Source organism: Microtus ochrogaster, unplaced genomic scaffold (genome assembly GCF_000317375.1).
Source record: "Microtus ochrogaster isolate Prairie Vole_2 unplaced genomic scaffold, MicOch1.0 UNK23, whole genome shotgun sequence".
Classification (NCBI taxonomy): domain Eukaryota; kingdom Metazoa; phylum Chordata; class Mammalia; order Rodentia; family Cricetidae; genus Microtus; species Microtus ochrogaster.
In genome coordinates, this window is record NW_004949121.1 from 1,476,654 (window position 1) to 1,504,452 (window position 27,799).

Below are 27,799 nucleotides of genomic sequence, written 5' to 3' on the forward strand. Positions count from 1 at the left end.
GCTCTGCTCTCTGAGGCACACACGATGAAGCTCCGACCCAGGATGGACGTAGGCTAGAATCTTCCCGGTAAGCGCACCTTGGGGTGCGACACACATGATTGGAAATGGGTTAGTCCAGGAGCGAGAGTTAGCCAAGAAAAGGGCTAAAGCTAAAGAGCCAAGCAGTGTTTGAATGAATACAGTTTGTGTGTTGTTATTTCGGGCATAAGCTAGCTGGGCAGGCGGCCGGGGTGCTGGGGACTCAGCCCCGCCACTTCAATTTCAACAGACAATGCCCTGTAGCTAATCACCAGGCAGGGCAGGGAGAGCACAGAAACACACAGGAAGCTTAGTTAGCTGTCCATAAACTGTCCCCGCGAATGCACCCCAGGAATAAGGGCAGACCAGGGCCCTACAAACTACCTCTTCCTTCAAAAAGGCCACTCCTCTTAATGCTTCTCAAAAGTTCCATCCACAGGAACAAACATCCAAACATAGAAGCCTACGGAGGTCACTCTCATCCAGTGTTGGGATTGAGGCATGTGTGTGTGTGTGTGTGTGTGTGTGTGTTAGCATGCCTGTGGAGATCAGAGATAGCCTGCAGGAATTGATTCTCCTCTTCTACTAAGAGGGTCCTGGGAGTCGAACATGCTGGGTGGCTGTGCCTTTTTCCACTGAACCATCTCACAAGCCTCAAATCTTAAATGGACTACAAAATCAGCATAGACTACAGAGTAAGACTGTCTCTGAAAAAAATAAAATTCAGAGTAGAAATGATGGTGAATGTCGCCTGTCATCTTGGTTGGACTAGGAAATACATAGGGTGACACAGAACCCACTGGTGTGTCTGTCTGTGAGGGAGTTCCCAGAGACCATTACCTAAGGAAGTGAGTGTGATTGGCATCCCTTCATAAACTGAGGGCTGGATGGAATAAGGAGATCGGACAAGCACATGGCACACGAGCATACATGCCAGCAAAATTCCTATACACATACAAGAAGAAAATATTCCAGAATGAAAAAGAAATTCTGCTTTTGAGAGGAATAAAATAGTGTTGCTATATATATTGCAGGTTGGCCTAGAATCTGTAATCCACCTGCCCCAGCATCATGAGAGCGAGCTGGGACTATTGGCATGTGTCATCACACCCAGCTTTTATCAACAATTCTCCAGTGTAAACTCAAAACTATATATAGTGGTTGTGTATTTTAGCCCTCATATTAATTGATTTTAATTATTGAAAGTTTCAGCCATGTAATGTCTATTCTATAATGACATTATTTGTGAAGATCAATCTTTTGAAGAAGTATTTTTATTATTGTGTCCTAGTTTTCTTTCTGCTGTTGTTATAAAAACACTGACCAAAAGTAACCTGTGGAGGAAAGGCTTTATTTGGCTTATACTTCCAGGTTACACTCATTGAACCAAGTCAAGGCAGGAACCCAGGGGTGAGAACCTTGAAGAATGTTTTCTGCCTCTCCGGGGATAGTTTAGCAGCTCATGATCAGGTAGCATTCTACAGACCTGGCCCAGCTTCCTAGGGATGGTGCTGCCCACAGGAGACAGGACCCTCCCACATCAATCATGAGTCAAGTCAATCCTTCATAAACATAGCTGAAGCCAATCTGATCCAGAGACTCCCTCAGAAGACTCTAGGCTGCTAGGCTGTGTTAGTTGACAATGTTGGCCTACAAGGACAGTGTGTGTATGTGTTAACATGTATGGGTTCCCTCTGAGGCCAAAGAGACTACACAATCAGGACATGGGAAGTGCTCAGTGAGTATTAGCTTATATTGAGTAGGTTGGTGGCATAGCTGTCGTAGAATGTTGCTCTAGCATGCACAAGTCCCTAGGTTTGATTCCCCAGCATCAAACCTAGATAGAAAAAAAGTGAATTTGGCATGCACCGTGTTATTTAAGCACGTTTACCACCATTCCCAGCAGTAGAAACTTTGTTGTATGTTGTACCAGACAGAAAGTGAAAGGCGAAGACTAAAAAGACAATTTATAGGTGATCTCATAACCAAACAGCATGACGCCATCTTATTATGTTGCATCCCAAACAGCTGCAAAGAAAAAGTCAAATTTACACACACACAGGAAGCATTTATGGTAATAGTTTGAAACAAACCTGGCCAAGGACAGTGTGGTGATTCTTGTCTATACCTCAGCAGTTGGGAGGCTGAGGCAAGAGAATTAGCAGTGTGGTCATCCTGGGCCACATAGTAAGAACCCTCCAAAGGCATGGCTAGTCAGTCATAGCCAGTTAGTCCTATAATCCCAGCACTTTAAAAGCTGGAGCAGAATTACAAATTCAAGGTCAGTCAAAATAGACAAAGAACAAAGACAAAAACTAAGGACTGGGATGCAGTCAGTAGTTTTTGCCTAGAAGGTATATCCTTCCATCTGTATGGAAGCCATCTCAGGCCAGAAAGCTTTCAGAACCTTCGCTAGGTCAATGAAATTCCCACTATGGACCAGATGCTGAAGGCATGCAGCAACAACCAGCAAAGTGTAGCAAGTAAAAAACAGAATCATTCCTTTATTGTAAAACTTCCTTTAATGATTTCTGTGCTCTCCCTTACAAGAATAAAACAAGACAGCTAATCTTCACAACTGAAAAACAGAGAATCAGACAAAAATCACATTTATTTCAACTGTTCTGGGTGCAGATGGAAGTCAATTTACAAAGCTCAAGACAACTTCAATAACACTTGACACACACACAAGAAGTCAACAGCAGAAAGGAGCTCTTCAGTTTAAAAAACACCTCAAGTAATTTGAAAATCTTTAGACTATAATATTCTATATACATCACGTAAGAAATGAGTCAATTTACAAGATGCCAATAAAGTTACTACAATCAAACAATCCTTCACAGAAAGAATAGTATAAACTGGTCAGCCCTAGACCAGAGTGGGGTTTCAGTCACTCGCTCTGTCAGCTAATATATTCAATTCCCAATATTTTCATTTTGGGTAAATTCTAAAAAACACTCATGTCTAAAGTCAACTAGAAGGCAAACATTATTGTTGAGAAATTTTTGAACTGACCAGCGTATGTAAAAGGATTAAAAGGCAATGTCAACTTCAGCCTGGGTGGCATGAAGTGGTAAGTTGTACATTAATACTTCCTCCAAAACCTGAAACCTTTTGGCGAGGTTAGCACTATGGCCTTTAAAACCTCCTCGTGAAAACTGTACTTAAATATATATATTTATTTATTTCCACATATACAGAAATTGAATGTGAAGTAGCAAAGTTCCCATCTGGAAGATAATTAAAGGTCGTTAATGTTCTTTTTATCACTTAGCAGCCAAGTCCCGTGCTTCTTCCTGCTCCCCAGAAGCAGTGTTAGTTACTAGCTCCAGTAGAGGAAATGCATCTCCAAAAGGTGCGCGAGGGGCGCTCATTCAGTCTTTTTCCCAAGCTTCTTCATCTTTTCAATGTAGGCATGATACTGGATGTCTGTCCCAAAGATTTTATCCCACCATGTGAAGGTGGATGCATAATTCCCAATGAAATTCATGTGGTGGAAATCGTGGTGCCGAGCACCCGTATAGAAGGGGATGAAGTTCAACGGGTTGATGGGAATGTAATAGCCGCTGAAATGAAAATGACACGGGTTACTCGTGAGACACATCGACAGTCACACGCTCGACAGCAGCAGCACTCCACTTCACCCCAACCACTCATTCCTCACACGGTTACAAAAAACAGAGCTGGGCAGGGTGTGGTGCAGACACCGCAGCTCCAGTACTTGGGAGGCTGAGCAGAAGAAATGGCCTGCTACAGAGCGAGTTCTAGCTCAGCCTGGGCTCTGAGGCCCCAGCTAGAAAAAGAACTATAAAACCTTACAGGAAAAGGTACATGTTAGGAAATTTGGGAAACCATATAAGATACATGGAAATCTGACACCAAGACATGAAAGACAGGAATTAATTACAGCAGGTAAAGCAATCACACATGTATTTTCAAAAACCACCTTTTCTATTTAGAGGAGCCTGTCCACCACAACCTAGAGAAGGTGTAAACCAAGTTTACTTATGTTTTCAAGGAAAAGTTGTGGGAAATTAGCATCAAGTATTTTGTTTGTTTGGTTGGTTTTTTTGGTTTTTCAAGACAAGGTTTCTCTGTAGTTTTGGAGCCTGTCCTGGAACTAGCTCTTGCAGACCAGGCTGGTCTCAAACTCACAGAGATCCTCCTGCCTCTGCCTCCCGAGTGCTGGGATTAAAGGCGTGCGCCACTGCCACCTGGCAGCATCAAGTATTTAAAAAGTTAAAATACATTCTGCTGTATCACGTCTCCAGTGTGTGGAAAGGGAGCATCTGAAACATGTCCATATTTCATTGGCATCTCCCTTCCTCTCATCAGAGGCAGCCAGAGATGAGCAGTGACCTTTAACAGCCTCCGGGGAGTGAGGCTCACCAGACCAGGATAGCTGCTGGCCCTGAGCACTTTGCTTGACAAGACAAATGATAACAGATCAGTCCATACAAAAACATCTATGATTTGAACTTTTATTCAATGATTATGACCCTCTCTTACCCACATAAAAGCTGGTTGGTCTGCCTGCAATTTAAGCCTGCGGAGGCAGGGATGGGATACACTCACAGGAGCAAGCTTGCTGGAAAGACTGGGGAGTTCTAGATTTGACTGAGAAACCCTGTCTCAGAACATGTTCACACGTACCCACACACACATAAAAAACATGTGTTTACTCACAAAAGCAATCATGTTTACATAATACCTCCACATACGTAAAAACATGCATTCACACACACAAGCACAACACCCCACATGAAAAAGATGTCTTCCGCCTGAAAAGAAAGCATTACTCACCTATGGACATCAATAGTTTCTAGCAAACGGACAGTCACCCACGCCCAAAGAAGAATCACGTGATCACACAGGAGCACAATGCCAATGAAAAATCCAGTTCCGAGGATTATGGTTTCTAAAGGATGAGCATATTCTGCTTCAATTCCGAATGGAGCCTAAACCAGAAAGAGTAAGAATTCCTCAGTATGTTGTGATGGTTAATTTCATGTCAAATCGTGCTGGGATCCAACTATGCTGTCATGAAGTTAATGTCTGAACCAGCAGATTTTATTCTTCATGACGGCAGGGCCCATCCTGACAGGGAGAGGTCTTCCGAGATGAGGCTTCCCAAAGAAGAGGGGATCCACATAACAACTACAGACACCATACCTCACTTTCTGGCTTGTTCCTCTGCAAAATTTGGGCCTCAGACAACAAAATCTTTTTTTTTTTCTTTCTTGAGGCACGGTCTATGTAGCTGAAGTTGGCCTTGAACTCATAACACCCCTGTGTCTGCTTCAGTGTTACAGATTTTAAGTAAACCTATGTGCACAGTAGCTTTGTGTTGACCCTGTCTCTAGAGAGTTGTTGCTGATGTTTGTTTACACTATGTAAAGATGTGACACAGTGATTGGCTTGAGAAAGAGGCCAATGGTCAATCACTAGACAGGAGAGACTGTAGATTTGAGAAGAGGAAGAGGAGGAGGAATCTAGGTGCGAGAATAACACCAACGAGAAGCCAACGAGTCAGGGAGGAAGTCGAGCATACAGAATGAAAAGTAAAACCCACATGGTAGAACAAGACTAATAGAAGCATGTTCAGTTAAGTTATAAGAGCCAGTGAGGGAGGCCTTAACTATGGCAGAGATTTCATAATTAATAAGAAGGCTCCATGTTGTTATTTGTGAGCTGGAGGCCCAAAGAAAAATCTGACTACAAAGAACTTAATGTATTCCATTTATACATAGTTTCATAAACTTATATTGTTTATAAGAGTAGTGATGGCGATCCAGCTGTACATAGACAGGTAATAACAATAGTTCTCAGTAAATGTTTTATCAATCAAAAGGTCTAGAGATAGGAATGTCTTAGTGTCCATCTTTTATCTAACTTCAACTCTAATTAAACATCTATTTACCTATGTGTGTGTTTGGGCACATGTGCACAGAGCTCAGGGGACGACCCTCAGGAGTCAGTTCTCCCCTACCACCCTGGAGGATCCAGGGATCAAACTCAAGTCACTAGGCCTTTAACTCTTAATCTTTAACTTATGAAAGAAATGATTATACATTATACATAGGAGCACACAGAGTACTCAATCCTTACTCACAGTTTTGTTTTCTGAGGTTACATTTACCCTACATTTATCTATACTAACTAATGTCCTGAAGTACTGAGTGGGAAGACTCAGAATGTTTCAAACTGTGAACTGTTGTGAGTAATGCAGCATCAGTCTCAGCCCCGCCCCCAAGAAGCTTCACTCCTTTGTCCGGTGCTTACATCCCCAATATACTTCCTGTCCAGCAGTTTCTTTTAGCTGTCTCAGTTATCAGCATGGCATCTTAGCCATGTTTTCGGGTATCCACTGAGGCCTATATAAAAGCAGGTCTGAGTAAAAATAAGTAATCTGCTCTGAAAATGTACTTCGACTGACTAACCACTTTAGTTCAAACAGCAAACACTTAATTGTGCATCTCATTTAAATGACCCTTTCATTACTATAGCCAGTACCAATCTGCCAGTCTGTCAGCGTATCCACAGTAGGGTGAGAATCTGAACAATTATGTGTAATAGTCTTTAAAGTCTCAATTATAGTGAACCATGAATTAAAAAATATGTCATAATATATATATGCCTTTAACTATGTGCATGTGTATATGAGTGCAGGTGCCCCGTGGATATAAGTACCCTAAATACAGGTACTAGGAATTGATCTCAGGTCTTCTATAAGAGCAGGATGTGCTCTTAACCACTGAGCTGTCTCTCCAGTTCCTACCATGAAAATCTGACACCAAAGAAAACTTTTGGGTCTGATTCTGTACATATATATGTACATCATACTTTTCATTATAATGCCGGTCACAAAGGAAATAAAGGGCCTGAGAGATGGCTCAGTGGGTAAATGTGCTTGCTATGTAAGCCTGCAGAGTTGATTTTGATTCCTAGAGTCTAAAAGGTGGAAGGGAGTGTAGACTGGAGAGACGGGTTGGTGGTCAAAAGCACTTACTGCTCTTACAAGAGGACACAGATTCAGTTCCCATACCCACACTGGGTAGCTCCAGTCCCAGGAGATCCAAAACCCTCTTCTAGTTCTGAGGGCATCTGCACACACGGAATGAACACCCATACACTCAGGTACATGCAGATACACTTATAATTTTTATTTAAGGTAGGAGAATATTGACTCCACAAAGATTTCCTCTGACCCTACATATGTCCTACCTGACATATCATGTGGGTGCATGCATGTACACACAAACATAATAAAGTATTTTTTTTTAACAGGATGTGAGATAAAATACCACTGGTGCTTCTAAAATGCCAAACAACAAACCTGGTTTCTCCACTTCAGCAGAAAAAGCTGAAATGTGATTCTAACATACCTGAAACTCATGGTGGATTTTATGAATGTATTTATAAATCCTCTTGTGATGAAGGAGTCTGTGCAGGAAATAGTGCCAGGTATCTTCAATGACCGCACAGCCCAAGCACCTTGCCAAAATCATATACCTGTGAGAGGTAAGCAGTAACAAATACAGAGTAACCATGACTTAGAAAGACAGTTCAGACATTTTATAAATCAAACGAGTTATCAGCTCGACCTCACAAGTAATTCTCCAAGCCACAGGACAGCTGAGCTGGGTGTGGTGGTCCACACTTTTAATTCCAGCCCTTGGGAGGCCAAGGCAGGCAGATCTCTAAGTGTAAGCCTAGCCTGGTCTACGGAGTGAGCTCCAAGCTAACCAGGGCTACACAGCAAGACCTGTGCAGAAACAAAGACTATTGGTAGGTGAGGCTACATGCTACAGTCTGAAAGGGGGTTAAAGAGCCTGACTCTATTTCCATAACATCTTATGTTGTCGGAGGCCTGGGAAACCAAAGTCTAAAGTTAACGGTAAAAGCAATTACTTTTTCTACCACAGATAATCTTAATTTAAATAAAATGATGAAAAATAATTTGTATACACATGTACTCAGGCCTTAGGCAGGCTATGGACTACCTATGTAGCCCAGGAAGATTCTGGAGCTACAGGTCACCCCCTCCTGAGCGCTGGGACCACAGGTGTGTGAGACCACATCTTGCTTAAAGGATTCAATTAAAAAAGTAGACTTTCTGGATGGAGGTGGGGGTTCCTTGGACTTCCCACAGGACAGGGAACCCTGATTGCTTTTCGGGCTGAGGGGGGGGGACTTAATTGGGGGAGGGAAATGGGAGGCGATGGCGGGGAAGAGACAGAAATCTTTAATAAATAAATTAATTAATTAAAAAAAAGTAGACTTTCGATCTGTAGTTGGTTGGCTACAGGGATATAGAACCACAGACAAGGAGAGACTATGGACCTAGGTTATGGTACACGTACATCCAGTTATATTGGGTCACAATAAATTTCAGAGTATTGCCAACTGAAGAAGATAAACATGAAGCAAAATTTAATTGAAAAATAAACCATGAGGGGGCTGGAGAGATGGCTCAGAGGGTAAGAGCACTGGCTGTTCTTCCAGAGGTTCCGAGTTCAATTCCCAGCAACCACATGGTGACTCACAACCATCTGAAATGTAATGAGACCTGGTGCTTTCCTTGCCAGCAGTACATTATATGCTTAATAAATAAATCTTTAAAAAAAACGATTTAAAAAAGAAAAATAAGCCATGAGTGAATATAAACATCAAATTATCACTGACATACCATCTTGGCATTCTTTCCCAATCATAAGGAATATTGAAATACTCTGTGAAATAATAAGTCCCACAAATCATAGGCAGCTGGATAAAAAAATGATTGAAGAGAATTCCTTTCAAACACTTCCATTGACTTTCAAAGCTTTCTGGCTTATCCTACGGAGAGAAAAAAATTACAATGTTTAAAACTAGTCTGTTATCAGTAGTTCAGCTGAATAAGTAGAAATAAATTCTTGAAATTTTCCTAGCATGGATGATCCCTCAGCTCTATGCTCTGTTCTGTTCATGCTACAGGGAGGGATCTTGACAACTTCTACAATACTTCTAAGAGGTTTTAAAGATCGTTAATAGACAAATAGAACGACAATGACCTACAACTACCCTGAGAAGCACGAGATGAGTAACTACCTGTACAGACTTTGCTGCCTACAGCGAAGAAGTAAATTATGTTAAGTTTACACTGAGGGCCGCACCGAAGCTCACAGCAGCTGACAGCTGTCACTACAAGGGAAACTCAAGGCACCCAGGTGTTCAGAGGTCTTCATAAAGACGTAAGCACCTTCTGTATGCACACGATGAGAGCTACCTCCCAAAGTGAGTGCTTTGGTGAGTGTGTGCTCTCACAAAGCACAAACAATAAAATACCTAACAAAACAAAAGTAATCCTTAATCTAAGATTCAACCTATAAACCTGGACTGGAATATTGAACTAACCAAGTAATCAGCTGTGATGCTCACCATAACATTTGTTTCCCCAGCACCAGAACAAGGGAACGACACACAGTAATTTAGATTGCCTTTGTATTTCTATCTAAGGATTCTCTGACCCTACTCCAAGCTCTCATCTATGACCGAGGACTAACCTGAACTCTCAGGCTTATTTGAGCTGGTGCCACTAGCTCTTGGCTAGACCCTGATTCTCAAGGAGCTTTAAGAACAACACAAAGCTTAGGGGGTGGAACAAGAACAGTAGCAATGTCCCCTAGCATGTGTGAAACCTGAGCTTCCATAGCGCTGACCCCAGCCCCCGGGGTATGTATGTGAAATAGAATAACCAACTACTATTATAAGGAATAAAACCATAGGCTGTGTTGTTTTTTTTTTTAATTTATTTATTTATTGAGGATTTCTGCCTCCTCCCCGCCACCACCTCCCATTTCCCTCCCCCTCCCCTGATTAAGTCCCTCTCCCTCATCAGCTTGAAGAGCCATCAGGGTTCCCTGACCAGTGGGAAGTCCAAGGACCACCCACCTCCATCCAGGTTTAGTAAGTTGAGCATCCAAACCGCCCAGGCTGTGTTGTTTATATGGTATGTTCACGATGGCTAAGAAGACATTTAAATGTTTGCCTAGTACAATAGCAAAGCTTACCACTGTTTACTTAATATGTACATCGGCACCCTAGCTTGAAGGGATACCCTCACTGGGGTAATGGGCTTCCCTGATGCTTTAGTTAGATCTCTATTTGAGCAAAGTTAGCAAAACGTGTTTTGTTTTTTTTAAAAAAAAAGGAAACAGTCCCTGCAGTCTGCTTTACTTGTCACGCATGTAAATGTTCCTCTGACTTTCAAGCACACAGATCAACTGTCAATGCCCAGCTAGTCTCTCCAAAGTGGGAAGTGTTGCTACTATGTGATCACCGCCATCCCAGTTTCTCAGTATAAGGGAGTTTTACCTGCAAGTACATCTGTGTGCCATGTGCATGCCTGTGCCCCTGGAGGGCAGAAGAGGGCATTGGACCCCTAGAGCTGGAGTTCTAGACCTTTGTGAACTGCCACATGGGTGCTGGGACCCAACCCCAGGTCTTCTGGAAAAGCAGTCAGTGTTCTTCACTACTGATCCATCTTTCCAGCCCCTACCTCCCCCGCCCTTTTTTGGTGAGGGGGAGATGTACACTTATTTTTGAGTCAGGGTCTCGTGTGTCTTATGGTAACCTCAAACTAACCTGATCCTCCTGCCTCCGCCCAGGTGCTAAGATTAGAGGTGTGAGCCACACCTGTTGAGGCTCTCCCTGGGGCGTGGGGGGGGGGGGCTGCTCGTTTCTGAAGGAACTGGAGGAGCAGTGGATCCGAGGGAAGGGAAGAGGTAGTGGTGGGGGACAGGAAGGAGGGGCAGCCGTCGTCAGGATGTAGTACATGAGAGAAGAATAAAGAAAAAGGGAAAAAAGTTTAAAAGTGTTCAGTGTGTTAAATAATATAATTCTTGAGTGTTTTATGATGGACTTTCTAAAGCACTGAGCAATAGACATGAATTGTTTTGTGCTTATTTCAATCACAGTATGTGCTTTCAGAATTTGCAAGCAGAACTTTATTTTTCATTTAATTAATAGTGCTGTGGGGGTGGGAGGGTAGAGCCCAAGATCTGTCTGCCCATCCTCTTTTTGTTTTGCTTTATTTACACTGTTTTTGTTGTTGTTGTTATTGAAACAAGGTCTCTCACTGTGCAGCCTTGACTGGCCTTGAACTTACTCTGTTGATCAGCCTGGCCTCAAACTCACTGTGATCCACTTGCCTCTCTAGGCTCCAGGGCCTTGCACAGGCTAAACAAATGCTCTCCTACTGAGCTACAACTCTAGGCTTTACCTCCTTCTCTAGCCCTTTGAGCTGTGACGACTGCAGCCATTCTACCCAGCCTTTCACTAGCTGTAACCAATTAGACTGTGGGATTGGTCCACTTGTGTGTGCTTGCACTGACTTCAAGTGCCTGGGCCTTGGGCCTACTAGGCAAGCCTTCCAACACTGACCACATCCTCAGCCCCACTTAGGCTTTTTCCTCCCACATTTCCTCCCAATGCTGCCCACACACCCTGGGCTGAAGAGCTTTCCCCTGGACAGGGTACCACCACCTATCACCAGGCAGTCAGCTGCAGAGGTCGGTGGAGGAAGAAAGCAAGCTTCAGCTTGAGGGCCACCCGATGAATCAGCCTTACTTATAAATGAGTCAGCGGACGACACACAGGGCCCAGAATCACCTCAGTGACGCAGAATTTAAGACACTGAAACAGAGCTGTGTTCAAGCTCAGAAGCACCCAGGAAGTGCTCCAACTAACTGAGACAGACGGGGCATCCTCTGGACGACCCCCCTCTTTATGTCCTTTCCCTTTTCTCTTCTCTCTGTGGCCTGGAGCCCGCAGGTACCTGATACCTGTGTTAGCTGCAGAGAAACCTGTGTGAGTCCTTCCTTACAGTGACTCACTGGGAGAGGCCACAAAGCCAAGAGACTGACGAGATGCAACCTGAACAAACCAGAGGAACACTCAAATCACACCACTGTGGTGTGCTCCTGAGTTGAGCTGGTTCAGATTAGCCAATGGTGGCATTAAACACACACACACACACACACACACACGCACGCACGCACGCACGCACGCACGCACGCACGCTCTGGAGTTGAAGATGGTCCACGCCTATCAGCACTCAGGACCGAGAGGGTCCCAAGGTCAAGGCCAGACTGGGCTAAACAAACAAGAACTAATATTGGTGTAGGAAATGTTGACAAGTCCTTACAGTCTACACTAGTCCAAATTCTCCTAAAACTCTGCTCAGCCAATAGCCCACATGGTAGTAAGAGTTCATTCTGTCACCTTTGTTCAAAACTAAGACGACGTACCGTGCATACCTGAGTACCTTGTTGTGTACACAGTACATCTAAGACTCTGAAACAAACACCCAGAACAAGGCACATGGGACCATAAGAAAGCTGTGGACGCACCACTCATGCACGCACGGGATCTTCCCATATGACAGGCAGTTAGGTTTGCCGAGGCGGTAGGAGTGGAGGAACGGCAGATGAGAGGGTGTGCAGAGGTGCGGTTTGAAAAAATATGTGTGCTTATGTATAACTACATAAGCTATACCTGTCAGCTAACTTAAAATTTAAAATTTATACACCCCAATTAGATAAGCATCACGCCTTCCTAAAACCCGCCTTCAGACAATTCTTTGAAACACTATCAATAATGATCTACATTTATTTTGCCTAACTCGCAGTGTGAGCCTACCACACTTTCAAAAGTAGCAAACACAGTGAAACTCACACAACTCTGAAAATAAAAATACCCAAACGTCTCTCGAAGTAGTTTAATTTGGGGTAGTTGGTAAAATAATAGCCTAGCTTTACTGGGTTGAACTCAACATGTTATAAAAATTAACTTCCCTTTTCCTGCTGCCATCTTAAGGTATTCCGTGGGCTCCTTACATTTCTCCTAGACCGCACTGATACGAGTCTCTCAAAGCTCAACATTCTTGAACAACACCCAATAGTATCAGTTACAGCATTTGATCACAAGGGTATCACACTCACCTTTTGAATTTTGTACTTTCTCATATAAGGTATAAACTGGAATAAAAATCCAGGTAGTGAGAACAAGAAATAGATGGCTTCATGAACTATGAGGGACCCCCAGGTAGCGATCTGGAACTTTGTATAGTTATCCAGCATGTAGCCCCAAGCATTCTTAAAGGGCTCCTGCAGAGGGTTCTCAGGCAGCAGTGAGTCCACGTACTCCACAGCCAGCGATGCTGAGCTGAAGATGTCGACACTTCTGTTTGTGGCCATTTTCACGGCTCTGTGAGGAGCCTTTTATTTCTGTAGTAAGTAAGGAGATAAATAAAACAATGAAATTATGAAAAATAGCATAAAAACAGCTTATGTTATTTTTAAATGACAATTACTAAACAAGGACTAATTCCTTAGGTTATAAATGTGATTAAAATAACCACTGAATGATATTGTCATCTCCATTTGTAGACACTGATTTAAAACTCCATGTTCCTTTCTACAGCAGTATCTAAAAGAACAGTGGGAAGGCATTCCAGGCCAACTTTCGGATGTCAAAATGACTCAGTGCCCACTTGCCACGCAATGTCCTGAGTTCAATCCCTGGAACCCAAGTAAAGATGGAAAGAGAGAACTGACTACACAAAACCATCTTCTGATTTACTCAGACCGACAGTTAGACAGACACACACACACAAAATCATCTTCTGATTTACTCAGACCGACAGATAGACAGACACACACACACACACACAAAACTTAAAACGAAAAAGAAACCAAAAAATTTACCAAAAGTGACTAGGTAAAAGTTAAATACTGACAAGAACAAAATGGCACTCGTAAACAAAGCCAGAGATCAATATCAAACTACAAAAAGTCTCCCAACACATGATAAATAGGGACACAGTGTGCTTTAGAAAAACCCAGTGAAAAAAATATCTAAGGTCATTCATCATAGTTCACTGACCAGTAAAGCTGAATGGCCCCCCAAACCCCACAGGCTTCGTTAGAGACTGAGGAGAGGGCTCGCGCAGTACAGACTGCTGTAGGAGCACAAGGATTAGGTTCAGATTCCCAACCCTCACATAAAAGCTAGGTACAGTGGCAGGCATCGTAACCGCGGGACTCTAGATTCAGGAAAAGATCCAGCTGAAGAAATAAATACAGCACATAATTGAGGGAAAAGCCAACCTTGACCTTTGGCCTCCACATATGCACTCACAGACAGGCGCGCACACACACCAAGAAACTCATTTCTCCAAAATAGGAACTGTACCCTGAGGAGATACTTTTGCCCAAGTGGCAAACCTTTTAAAGTTCAACAATAGCCACTGCTCACAACTGGTGTGCAAAGAAGTACTGACCACACAGCTGACTTGGGATAGCACAGTATAGCTTCTAACTAGCAACAGATTCAAAAAGAACATGTAAGCCCTTAGGCAAGAGTTCAACAAATTCCGTCCACAGATAGTTATACAGCTGTTTACAAGCTAAGGGAGCCAGGCATGGCACCTCACACCTGTAAGCCCTGTGCTTGGGAACCTGAGGCTGACGACTGCTGAGAGGTCAGGGTGAGCCTGAACCACACAGGAAGACATCTTCAAGATGTCACCAATAAAACAAAGTAACAACAATAATGAAACAGCTGCCTGTATCTCCAGCTCCAAGGGATCAGATTCCCTCTTCTGCATCTCAGGCACCTGTAGCTCCATGTATGAGGTCGTTCTCCCTAACTGCCCCCCATATACAGGTGATGACAATAAAAATTAAAAAAATTAGATTAAAAATCCTATTTTGTATAGGATGATATATAAAATCTAGCTTTAACTCCAAAGGAACATTTACAGAATAGCATGTATGGTAAAAGCCAAATACGGTTATGTCAAACCAAAGTCCCTGGTTTTGGCAAAATCATGTAATTCCTCTATGCACATGTACATGTACATAGCAACACACAAAGTACAGGACAGATCCACTAATACAGCAGTGGTCTATGAAAAGAGACTCAAGGGCAAAAGCGTTCCCTGTTATACTTTCTTTACAATTTTTCCTCCCTCCCTCCCTTCCTCCTTCTTTTCCTCCCTTCCTTTCTTTTGGGTCAAGACAGGGTTTCTCTGACTTTGTAGACCAGGCTGGCCTTGAACTCACAAGATCCTCCTACCTCTGTCTTCTGAGTGCTAGGATTAAAGATACCACACCCACCTTAACTTAATCATTTTAATTTCTTATATGAGAATATATTTCACCTATTTAATAAATGGTAGCCTAACTGGCCACCAATCAAACACAATTAACTTTACTGTGAATCTGACTTTTATGAAAAACACCCCTGCAACTATTAATTTATGAGTTGTTGGACCAGCACATAAAAGCAAAACCAAACCAAAAATCCTTTTCAGGGCTCCATGGGTAAAGTGCTTACCCAGCATGCACAAAGCGCTGGGTTCCCTTTCTAGCATCACATAAATGGGGCATAGTAGTGTATATCCCAGCACTCTGGAGGTAGAGGCAGGAGGATCGAAAGTGCAAGGTGATTCTTGGCTACAACGTAAGTTCAATGTCAGTCAAGATACATATGACATAATCTCAAAACAAATAAATAAATAAACAAACAAAAGCATTTTTATAACCTTAGAAGAGTTCACAAAAGGCACTATCACTTCTAAAATTCACTTTTTATGCTATCCTATACAAGAGATGGCAGGAAACTAAACCACCTTCTTTCAGGCCTTCAAGACCACTCTTAGGACGTTCTGTGTCCCCTTAGCCAATGGCTTGCACCAGGCATGTACCCGCTGGCCTCACAATCTGTCCTCATTCTTGTCAAGGTTCCAGTGTCCTCTTCTCACCAAGGACACGTCTCTCCTTTATCCTTCCTCACTCCATGTCCTTCACAAACATGAACCCACTTCCTTCATTCTGAAAATATATGCTGGACTGGAGACTGGGCTTGGCAGTTAGGAGCCCTTGCTGCTCTTGCAAAGGACCCAGGTTCAGTTCCCAGCACTTGGTGGCACACAACCATTTGCAACTCCAGTTCCAGGAAATCTTCTGACACCAAGGGTACCAGGAATCTACAGACATAGATGCAGGCAAGACATTAAATCTACACAAAACAGATACTTTTTAATTAATAATAATAAAACAAACCCATATTCAAGTCTGCCTTTCTAGAGAAAAGCTCCCTAACCATCATTCACAGGCTGAAATGGAAAATGCTGAGTTTCAGGCCTGCTTAGCTCTGGTGAGATATGTCTACCTAGGAAAACAGAGGAGAGGGGAGGAAAGGGAGGAGGAGAAAGGGGAGAGGAAAGAGGGGAGGAGGCAGGAAAGAATTCGCAATCCCTATCATCTCTTCCAGTCAAAGGATAGTTCCAGACAAACGTGCCACCCTCCTCCACCTACACTGATCTTAGTCCCAAGCTCCCCACCCTCACCAAGACATTGCCAACCATCTACTACAGAGTTGCAAAACACTAGATGGTTCACTCCTGTCTCCATTTTCCTGAGGCCATTACCAAATCTGAGCATGACCACCACTTCCTAGCTGCATGCCCTAAATTTCCTGGATGATCAAACTCTGAACTGCAATCTTATCACAGAAAAAAATACTCAAGAGTAATTCTTCTAGCAGTCCCAAGGAGCATCACATGTTCGCTGCCGGACAGAAGACCTGGCACACGGCACCTACAATAAGCTGTCCATCATTGAGCACCTTCTGCATGCCAAGGACGTGCTGTCACTTTAAGCTGAACCCCACCACACCATCATGAAGCAGAGGTGTGTTTATTATCTTTGGTTTTCAAATGACAAGCTGAGGTTTCGAATCAATAAGTAATCAGTCCAAAGTGACACAGACACCGAGAGAAGGGGGCCCTGCACTCACGGATGCTGCTATGCTGTCATTTAAACAACACTCACAATTAAGAGTACAGCAAAAGTCTATAGCTTACCCAGGCCTCTGAAGAGGTTCATTTTCTCACTTCCCATCTATTATTTTCTATTCTCATCAGTGGGCTCAACTTATTCTTAAAAAAAAAAAAAAAATCACTGAACCTCCCTACTGTCAAGTCCAGTATTCTTTGAAGATCATTTCATTTGACCAATCTGGATGACAAATTCTCTTCTTTCTCTCTCTCTTTCTTTCTTCATGAGGGCTTTAACTCAAGTTGGCCTTCAACCATGATAATAAGGATGGCCTTGAACTCCTGACTCTCCAGCCTCCACTGAGGCCTGGGATTACCCAACAGCAAACTGGAGGATTTGACATTTCTCTACTTGACATTTTTTCCTTAGCTCATGGAATTCACATAGCTTCCCTCTAACAAATATTTGTATCTATGATGTGCTACCCTTGCCCTCCCTCCTAGATGTTCCAAAGCATCGCAAAACGTTGTGACCTGTAGGATACAAGGGAAATTACAGAGAGCTATGAGGACAGAGGAGCACAGGGCTTCTGGGCAAGAGTGCTTTCTACATTGAGACCTGGACATGACAGAGAGGGGCCCGGGTCACAGCAGCACTGTAGTGGGGATAAAGGTGCTACCACACACAATGACAAGGAATCTGGTGTTCTGATTTACAGGAAGCCCTGGAGTTTCTCCTAACCCACACTGCCTTGGCTAATCCTACTGCCTGCTTCAAAAAGATGCTGATAGCCACCATCCGACTCCCCTCCAGATCCAGGTTCTGAACATCCAGAAGGTTGCTGACCATCTTCATTCAAAGCTAGTTTGGATCTGGATCACACTTCAAGGCATCCTGAAGTTTATCAGACTTCACTTCCTCCCAAACCTGCTTGAATGCCTAACTTGAGGAACTCCATCATCTCCCAAGGGAAGTGTTCTACACTCTCCCGACCTCTTGATTAAGTCTTCCACATCCTACACAATGTTGAGAAACAGTTCAGTTATCCCGAGTTTAAGCTCTGCAATGAAGGGAGGGAAATGGGCATGTAGCTGTCCACTGAACAGCATCAGAGAAAGTAACCAAACAGGAAAGCTTTTATTGAAGTGAATACCCTGCCTCCTCATCTTTGAATAACCTGCTTGCCTGGAAACCTGATCTCAAACAGGTTGACTAGATACTGAAGGGAGGGAAAAAAAGGAAGAAAGAAAAGTATTCGTAGGTCCTCAGATTAACTCAAAGTCTGGCTGACAATCTGAGTGCCTCTTTTGGCACTACAGCTTGGAGAAGGCTTATAGCACAGAGTCAGGCGCCACCTAAACAAGAGTTAAACCTTCGCGGTTCAAGCGGGCAGCAACATTACAGGTGAAGACGGGATCCCTCATCTATACACCCCGCCTCACAAGGCCCACATGCTGCATGCTGTTCCTGCACTCCATCCCCCGTTACTGACTGTGGCCTCCTAACCCATCCGTTAGTGCTTCTGAGACTTCCCAGAGCCAGAAACCCAGCACCTTACTCCCCGCTCTTTCGTGGGAGTTGTGTTTCTGTAATAAGTTTCTAAGACTTCAGGCAATGATGCAGACCCCGGATGCCTGCAAACTCTTTAATAGGCAGGAAGTGTTGGCATTACACTTCCATCACTTGAGAACCTCGCCTCCCTCTCTGGAGCCCTGCACAGCCAGGCTCCTTCCCACCGCGTCCTCACTCGCCCCACCGCCCCAGATCTCGGCTGCTCCCCACCCTGCCCCGGATCGAAATGCTCCTCACCTGGCGTCCGCGATTGACAGCGGTCTGGGCGCAGTACCGGGCAGGTGCAAGCGGCCTCCTCGCCACTTCTCCAGGCCCAGGGGCGGAGCGCGGAGGGCGCAGCCGGACCCTCTGGCCTTCATTGGTCCGCCCTGTGTCCGCCCCGCCCTCGCGGTGCAGCGATTGGTCCGTGCCGCGCCCGCCAATTGGCTCCGCGGATGGAGTGAGGATAGTGAGACCCGCGAGGACAGCCAGTCGTCGGCGTCGCAGCGCAGCTGCAGGCGGGGCGACGCGGGAGCGCGTGACGGCGTGACGGGGCGGGGCCGCCGCGTGCCGGGCGTCGCCGTGGCAACCAAGCTGCGGGTGCCTGGGGTGTGTAGTGCTCCGTGCGCGCCCGGGCGCACGTCTTGTCGGCTTGCTTCACCCAGAGCCCGGGGAAAATGTAGTGGGGATGTTTTTAGCAATCCTATCGAGTTTTTAGTTTTGCCTCCCTGGGTAATAAACTGGATTTCGATCTTTCTTGAGACAGCACTCACGTACACTCTGGCCTTTGAACAGGAAGGGTAGTTTAAGGATGACCATGAACTCTAATCCTGTTTCTGCCTTGGATCACCGATCTTGCTTTCCACGTACTTTAATAAGTGAAACTTTTTTAAAGTTTTATTTTTTGTTACATTTAGTGCCTTTATGGGTGTTCACAGGACAGCTTGGGGAGTCGGTTCTCCCCTTTCACCACATGGGTCTGGAGATGTGTTCACTGAGCCCAGTAACTATCTTTTAATAAATCTCTGTATATGGAACATGGGGCAATGGAGCTCCTGCAATAATCCAGAGAGATAGCTGCCAGTATTTCCATTTGTAGAAGAGAGAACAGAAGTTGGAGACATTTAGGGTTGATTGTGCTGAGGCCTTAGGCAGCTCAGTGGTAAAGTTCACTCTTAGCATTCTAGGGACCCAGTGTTCCACAAACAGAAAGCTCAAAGTCTGTTTTGGGGTGTCAAGACTTGGACAGGAAGTGAGCTAAGACTGTCCAAGCTTATGACTGCAGTTGCTGCGTGGGGCAGCGAACAGCCCAAGACAGAGGAGAGCTTAACCTATAGTTCTAGACTCATTTTACATCATTGTGTCGCCTGTGTACAGTTGTGTAGAAATGATGTGTTATCAGGATGCTAACCTTTGCTTAAGGAAAGTATTTTTTTTTTTTAAAAAAAAAAAGTCATGTCCATTGTGGTGGTATGTAGCAGGCTTTTTTGAGGTCACCAACCAGCTCCCAAATCATGCCACGGAGACTTATTAATCATGAAATGCTTGGACTTCTGCTTTTTTTACTCTTATAACTTAATTTGACCTGTTTCTCTTCATCTGTGTTTTGCCTGGGGGCTTTTACCTCTTTTTCACTCTGTATGCCCTACTCTGTGTCTGGCTGGTGGGCAGCTCCCTGCCTGGCTGGCTCCAAACATCTCTTTTTCTTTCTTGTTCTCTCTTTTCATGAGCCTAGTTTCTTCCTACTTATTCTCTCTGCCCGCCAGCCTTTACTTTACTGCCTTTATCCTTTACTGCCTAGCTATTGGCCATTCAGCTTTTTATTAGATCAAACCAGTACCTTAGGCAGGCAAGGTGAAACAGCACAATCTTTGCATCATAAACAAATGTAACACACCTTTACCTAGTTAAAATAATGTTTTACCACAGTGGTGCAATCCTGTAACCCTAACACTTGGCAAGTGGAAACAGAAAGGTCAGAAATTTAAGATCAGCCTCGTCTACACAACACACTCAAGGCCAGCCTGTCTATTCAAAGCCTTATGTCACAATAACAAATCCCCAAGCAAAACTAACTAAATAAAATATAGACGTGGTGGCACATTCCTGTAATTTCAGTGTGTGGGGTGTTGAAGCAGGAAAATTGTACTGTGCTACATTACATGGTTTTATCGTAAAATCAATTTTTTTCTTTTTCTTTCCTTTTCTTTCTTTTTTTCCCCTTTCCAAGGCTGGGTCTCATTCTGGAGCTCTGGCCAGCCTTGAGCAGAGGAAATCCATCACCTGGGCCTCTGCCACCTGAGCGCTGTATTAGAGGCATACACGGCCGCAAACATCTAATAAAAACTTGTACAAGGGCGTCATTTGGACTGGCCCTGTTTTTATCTACTTGAGTACAATTGCCATACAAATGTGTCCTCTGTGTGAATGTGTTCATATAGGTGCAGACCGTGGGAAAGCTGTCCTCAGAGTTTCTGAAGGAAGAATGCCACTGTTCCCACATTCCTGCCCGGACCTGTCAGTCCTCCCTCCCCTTCCTATCTACCCTGATATCATCTCCCAATCAAGTGCCATTGTCGGGTGTTTCTGATGGGTCCAATGGTACCCTGTACTCATGGCTAAGTATTCCGTACCTTTAGCACACTTATTCTTTGTAAAGAAGGGTGGCAAGGAGGTCACCTCAAAAGAAAAGAAATAGAACCTCTCCCTTGTGAAGTCAAGCTCTGTTAGGATGCCTGAGTCAGGTGAAGTATGTTCCATAGAAAATGTTGAGGTTTTCCATAAGCAATGCTTCCTTCTGCTACTAAGTGTAACCAGAGCTGCTTCTCCCAAGCCACCGAGCAGTCACAGTCTCTAGTGATTGGTTGGTCTGAGGTATAAGACTGTAGCTCCTCACCCCAGTTTAGCCACTTTGTTTACCTATCCCGGCTCCAGATCTCCTGCCTCCTGTTGTCTGAAGCCGTGAATATCACTGGACTGCAGGCCAACTCTTTCCTCCGCCCAAGCCTGCAGTGTCTGAAGTATGGTAAAGACCAGAACTGTGGGCTCAGATTGAGCAGGCTTGTAGTAGACAGCTATCACGCGTGTCCAGTTATCAAATTCAGTAGGCTGGGAGGTAGAGCCCCTGCATGGCATAGAGTACTGAGAATCAAGCCACAAGTCAAAAAATACTCAGGAAACATTGGCTATGGATTCAAATTTAGGGTTATACCCCAGGAGATACGTTGTTAATTGAACCACATGCATCCCTATAAACTAGTGCAACTATTATCTTAAACCTTGTAGATTTACAGCTGGACAGACGTGGAGCTATGGCAACCCAGTTGGCTTATTCCCCTGCAGCAAAGGCTAGGCACAGAAAAATGCAACTTATCAAGGGAGTCAGGTACGAAATAAGCGTCTTTTTTTCAAATCCTGTGAAACTCTGAGACAGAACACTTCTCATTTTCTTAGTTTTTGCAATAATGAGAACCAAAGCCTAAGAAATGCCTTAAAACTCATACCTGGCACATACAGTACAAGGTCCCAAACCCGTTTCTGTGTCTGAGGGTTTACCGCACGGAGAATTCCCTTTAAAACGTGCAGCAGCCTAGGCTTAGAATCCAAGAAACTCAACTCCAAAGTATGGTTCTGTTCATGCATATTCTTTGCTCCAAAGCGAGGCCCCAGCGCCCACAGTGGACGCCCACTTGCTTAAGAGCAAACTGAAATAAGGCATTCTTAGCAGGTGATTGGGTAGTGCCGTGAGATACACAGCAGAGGGTGGGCCAGAGCCTGAATGAATGGTGAAGAACCAAGCTGGCTGGCAGCACACACGCCACTGTCCATACACCAGACCTCCAATTTCGGGCAACAAGCAGATTCAAGGGCAGCAGGCAGCAGAGCTCCCTTGAGAAACAAGGACCCTGATCTGGCCTTGAACTTTACTCAAGCCTGGGACTGCTTTCTTTTTTAAAATTATAATCAAATTATCTTCTCTTTCTCTTTCGTCCTTCTAACCCTTCCCATGTTCCCCCACCCCCTGTTCTCTCTCAAGTTCCTGGCTTTTTCTTTAATGTTGCTATAGATTCCTACATATAAAAATACAACCAGTCTGTATAATGTTACTTGGATATGTTTTCAGGGGTGAACTCTTGGTATTGGATAACACACCAGTTGGGGATGTGGTCCTCTTTAAGGAAGACTATTTCTCTTATCTCTACAGTCTTTCGTTGCCTGAAGTTCTTTGTCTAAAGATGAGGCCTCCTGAGCTTCCCATCTCACGTTAGCATGCCTGTTGCCATCTTCATTGTTCAGGTCTTGTGTAGGCAACCATGCTGAGACTTCGTGGGTATAGTGTCTCTGACACTTTAAGACATAATCGTATAGCAAACATCCTATTCTTCAGGCTCTCAGTCTTCCCACCCCTGCCTACAATGATCCCTGACCTTCAGCTGCTGGAGGTGTTGAAACCGTTGGGACTGTGGGATTGAGAACCACACGAACTCGTTTTCTACATTCTGATCAGTTGTGGTTTTCTGTAAGGCTCTCTGTCAGCTGGAAAGAGAAGTTTCTTTGCCAAGGGGTGAGAACCACACCTAACTTGGAAGAGTGTGCTGCTTTCTTAGAAAAACCTCTATGATCTTCTCAGTCTCAACTCTGAACTCTTTCTTATACAGTAAGAGACATGGTGGGAATTCTGCACGTCACAGGAAAGGCAAACACAGACTGTAAGATATTTCAAACTGGGAAGATAAAGGTTGGAATGAGAGAGGGAGGCACGTCCCTAGTCTTCTACCACCAGTTAGGAATCCAGTGACAAACCCTGGCAAGAAAGAACTAGAAAGCCAAGACAAAGAGCTGGTTGACAAGCCAAGGAGTTAATCTCTGCTATCCGAACAGACTGACATTACAAAGAAACACTTTAAAAACTGTAGGTAAAACTTTGGTTGACTGGGAATTTAGAAGCATAACGCAAAATGTACTTGGTACTGGTCCCGCGCCTGTAACTAGGTCCTGTGTTCCCTCTGATCGATCACCCAATGAGCAGCTTGCTCTCCCCTCCATCAGTGCTAATGAGATGATTTAGGGCGGGGCCCCCGGATACCTAAGGAAGGCACCAATCACCTGTGACTAAATGACTGGAGGATTTTGCAGTCCCACCCAGAGGCAGAAGGAAACTATTAAGCAAGCCCTGTTAGAGTGGTTGAGGCGGTGTTGAGAGTGGTATCTCTGAGGAAGAGAGAGCCCCACCCCTCACCTCAGCAGGCCTCTTCTTCTGCACACTTTACAGTATCTCTAAAACCAAGCCAGAATACAAGCCTTGTGTGGTGGTGCACGTCTTTAATCCCAGCACTCGGGAGGGAAAGGCAGGTGGAGCTTAAAGCCACCTTAGTCTACATAGCAAGTTCCAGGACGGCCAGGACTACGTTTGAGACCCAGTCTTAAAAATAATAAATAAATAAAGTCATGCAAACTAGAACACGTCTTCCCTAGTTGTGAGCTAGCCTAGCAAAGGCATGTCACACAAGGGAGTGTTACTGCTGTCTGGTTTTAGTCGGTTGGGAAGAAGTAGCATGTGGGAGTCCATGTGTGACTCAGTTTCCACCCAAAGTCCATTCTGACTTCTAAGTCATTAAAGCCCAAGCTTGCCTGCTCTGTTTTTCCCAATAACCTTGAAGGATATGAGAGACTTCTGATTATCTAGGAGACAGTATACTGTTGGAGACAAACCTCAGGACATCAAGAGAGAAAGCAAGGCTGCTTCCGAGCAGCAAGCACGTGTTGGAGAGGAGGCTGCTCAGTCAAGGACAGGGATGGTCTTGTCAGATAGACTGACCGTCTGTGCTGAGCATGTTTTCCTTTTGTATATATACAAGTTCTGAAATAAACTCTGGATTGTTTGCCTGTTTCGGCATGACCAGACAGACCTCCCGATTCTATCCTGTATTTTCTGTTTCAGTTCCTTTCATCTGAAATTTCCTCAGTCTCGACGACCCCCAATCCAAGAACCCTAGCTGACTTTGTGGGAGCAGGCTCCTACAGTGCCAGTAATGGCATCTGGAGTGGGGTGGAGAGGCTGGTGGAGCCGAGCCCTGGACCTTGTGGGATCTGACACTGTCCCCTGACAGGGTGGAACTGAACTCCTGGCTACCCAGAAAATAGGCTTGGGAGAACCACCAGTGTGTGATGGCACTCCGCACGGATGTAATCAGAAATATTCTGTGTTGTGAGGGGAGAGAGAACCATTCTCCCTTCTTGCTATTGGAACTGACTGGGAAAGAGGAGGGCTGTATCCTGCTCTTGACGCTGCTGTGAGAAATGGCTGAGTCCCAGTTTCATCTGACTCCTGACATGTTTGCTGACAATGGCTTTGCCAGGAGACTACACTAATGTGGACACTCGTGTTTCATCAAGTGAACACAGACCCTGAGTAAATTCTATCTTCCTTTATAACGGAGACTTCAACTGTGAAATGTGGTTCTGTTTACATTGGAACAATTTATATCAACAACAAAGAAATTTTAACACATGATTCTTTCCTAATGATGGTGACTTGCCAACAGTGTGTTAACGTTTTAGATTCCTCTCCTGACCAGTAGCCACAGGATTTTTGTTTTGTTTTGTTTTTTTGTTTTTTGAGACAGGGTTTCTCTGTAGTTTTGGAGCCTGTCCTGGAACTAACTCTTGTAGACCAGGCTGGTCTCGAACTCACAGAGATCCACCTGCCTCTGCCTCCCAAATGCTGGGATTAAAGGCGTGCGCCACCACCGCCCGGCCCACAGGATCTTTTTACTTCCTTTCAATGTCCCCTTTCTGCTGTGTCCCAGTTGCTTCTCAACTGGGTTCCCCCTTCCATCAAGGCTACTTTTTTTTTTTTAAATCTGTGTGCTATTGACCATAAAAAGCAAGAAAATATAGAAAGTTTAAATCTGACCAATCATTTACTCTGATGGCTGAGGTCAGTTTCTCTCCAAGAACAGCTCCCAGTGGCAGCAGTTATTGCTTTAATATTTCTAGAGTACAAGTTACTTTAGCAAAAGCAAAACAAAAAAACTAAAAAAACATGAAAAAAATTATAGAGATTTCAGAAGTTGGAGGACCCAAGTTTTGCAAAAGGAACAGGCAAAGGAGACACACAGCTTAAAATCAAAGACATTGTGAAACAAATAATATACAAACTTTTATTCAAAGATAATTCAAGAAAGACACATGTTGGTCATCTTTAAAGAGATTAATAGAAGATCTCAGAAAAACTATCTGCTCAATACACATGGTTACTCACAGAAAGCTTTCTCTTCCGTTAATAGCAGCTAAATTTATACACACAGAAAGAATTCTTAAGACCATGCAAATTCAGTTGAATTCCATACATTCATTATATTCATCAAAAACCTGCAGGTATGTTCATGCCAAAGGTGTTAAAGAAAAAAAAAAAACGAAAAACACACACCAAAACATGACCAAGATTAAACTAAAGAAAATAATAAATAAGCATAATTTATATTTTATTTAAAAAAGTTTGGCATCACACATATTAAAGTGTGTTACACCATGTTCATTCCTCAGAAGTGGCGTTTTAAAGTGTTAAGCATTGTTAAATATCAAAAAATACAACTCTGTTTTACAATGTAGTACTGGCATAATTCAAAGTACTGTGCCAATTATAAATAGATAATCAAGTTTCAAACATCTTTTCAAACATATTTAAAGGAAAGCATATAGACACACATTTATATGCACACAATTTATTATATTCATGTAATCAAAGATATTTATAAAAGCAGACAGTTTCATCCCCCAACTATGCTGCATACTTACACAGATTTTAGTCTGTCCAGAGATTCTCTGTTCCCAGTAGAGATTGTTCAGGAGGAAGAAAGAGAAAACTTAATTTTGCAAGAACACACGTTAACTTTATGCTCTTTCACAAAATAATCCATAGTCCTTCGAGGCTGATAGGAACTGGTTTTTATGAAAGCAACTGCAGTCTGAAAACCACAGCTTGGCGACTGTAGTCTAGGTCTCTTGTTAAGTCAGTCAGCTGCTGCTCGGTGCAGAGAAAGCCTACACGGTGCTTCTACCAAAAATAATCTTCAGGATCCGAGGCCTCTAGAGGCAGATGGTCTCGTCTTCTGCTGAGACTTAAAGTGCAGCTACAGGAGAAGCGCCAGGCGCTCAGTCACTTCAGAAATCCTGGTCAACGGTGGCAGGTTCTCATGTATAGATATGCTGAAACGTCCTCCAGGCTCATAATGGTTTATCAATAACTGTGACCCCTGCACGAGGGAATGCAGAAAGAAAACATGTCATAGAACACGTTCTCGGCCTTTGAGAGAATTCTGGGTTCTGTACTGCTAAGGCCAAAGGCACCTTCTGACTGCCTTTCCCCCAGACGACAAGCACCACATTTAAACCTCGCATTTGTTCAGGCTGGAGAGATGGCTCGGTGGTTAAGAGCACTGACGGCTTGTCTATAGGGCCTGGGTTCCATTCCCAGCAACCACATGGTGGGTCAAAGCAATCTGTAACTAGTGTTCCAGGGGATCTGGTGCCCTCTCTCAGCCTGGGTGGACACCAGGCATGCATGTGGTGCACAGACAGGCACGCAGGCAAAACACTCACGCATACAAAATAAAGTAGTAATTTAAAAAATTACAATTATTTTATTTTACATACATGAGCGTTTTGCCTGCATGTACCTCATGCCTGCCTGGTGAACTCAGAAGTCAGAAAGGCACGATCCCTGGGTACTGGGTTAGGGGTGGCTGTGAGCACAGCATTGAAACCCTATGGAACTGAACCTGGGTCCCAGGCAAAAGCAACATGTGCTCAATAGCTACACCATCTCTCCAGACTTCATCATCATCATCATCATCATCTTCTTCTTTTTTTAAATAAAGCATTTTCTTTAAAAAGGAAAAAAAAAAGAATTGTACTGTCGCCACCTGATTATGTTTGTGTGTGTGTCTGTGCGAGTACAGCCTGTGCACCATGACCACAGGTGCCCAGAGAGTCTAGGAGACACTATGGGCTGTCCTGGACCTGAAGGTCCTCTGTAAAGCAGCAATCACTCTTAGCCCCGAGTCATCTCTCCTGCCCCTTGCACTACCAATTTAACCCATATGGCTGGGAGAGCTCTGCTGAGGTCAGAATAAGTTCCACATCAGACTTCTTGCCCTGAACCTTTTTTTCCTTTGAAATTATTACTGGGGAGAATTTGCTTTAGTCAGAAATTAACAAATTGTACCTAATACTTAAAGGGTCAGAAAACATGCTGGAGGGTGTGTGTCCATCCTCTTGATCGTGGTGGTGATTCTGTGGGTGTCTATGTCAGTTAGGACTCAATGAAGTTGTTGGAAAATTTCCCCCTAATACTGTATCGCTTTACTCTGGGATCCTGCTATACAGTTTCCTGAGAGGTG

At 44.0% G+C, this 27,799-nt stretch overlaps 2 protein-coding genes across 2 annotated transcripts in view; both read right to left on the reverse strand.

Moving 5' to 3' along the window:
- Window positions 1-2,525: 2,525 nt before the first annotated feature.
- On the reverse strand, window positions 2,526-18,748 carry Msmo1 (methylsterol monooxygenase 1). The gene is made up of 6 exons (XM_005367747.2): window positions 18,654-18,748; window positions 13,002-13,286; window positions 8,708-8,856; window positions 7,404-7,530; window positions 4,822-4,976; window positions 2,526-3,584 (listed from the first exon to the last, which is right to left on the reverse strand). Exons 2-6 carry the CDS (start codon window positions 13,254-13,256, stop codon window positions 3,389-3,391), a joined length of 882 nt encoding a protein of 293 aa, XP_005367804.1. The 5' UTR covers window positions 13,257-13,286; window positions 18,654-18,748; the 3' UTR covers window positions 2,526-3,388.
- Window positions 18,749-25,530: 6,782 nt separating this feature from the next.
- Window positions 25,531-27,799, reverse strand: part of Klhl2 (kelch like family member 2) — a 117,875-nt gene continuing 115,606 nt past the window's right edge. The window contains exon 15 of the mRNA XM_005367748.3: window positions 25,531-26,653. Within this exon, the coding sequence (XP_005367805.1) occupies window positions 26,625-26,653 (29 nt within the window). The 3' untranslated portion in view covers window positions 25,531-26,624. The remainder of the gene's footprint in view (window positions 26,654-27,799) is intronic.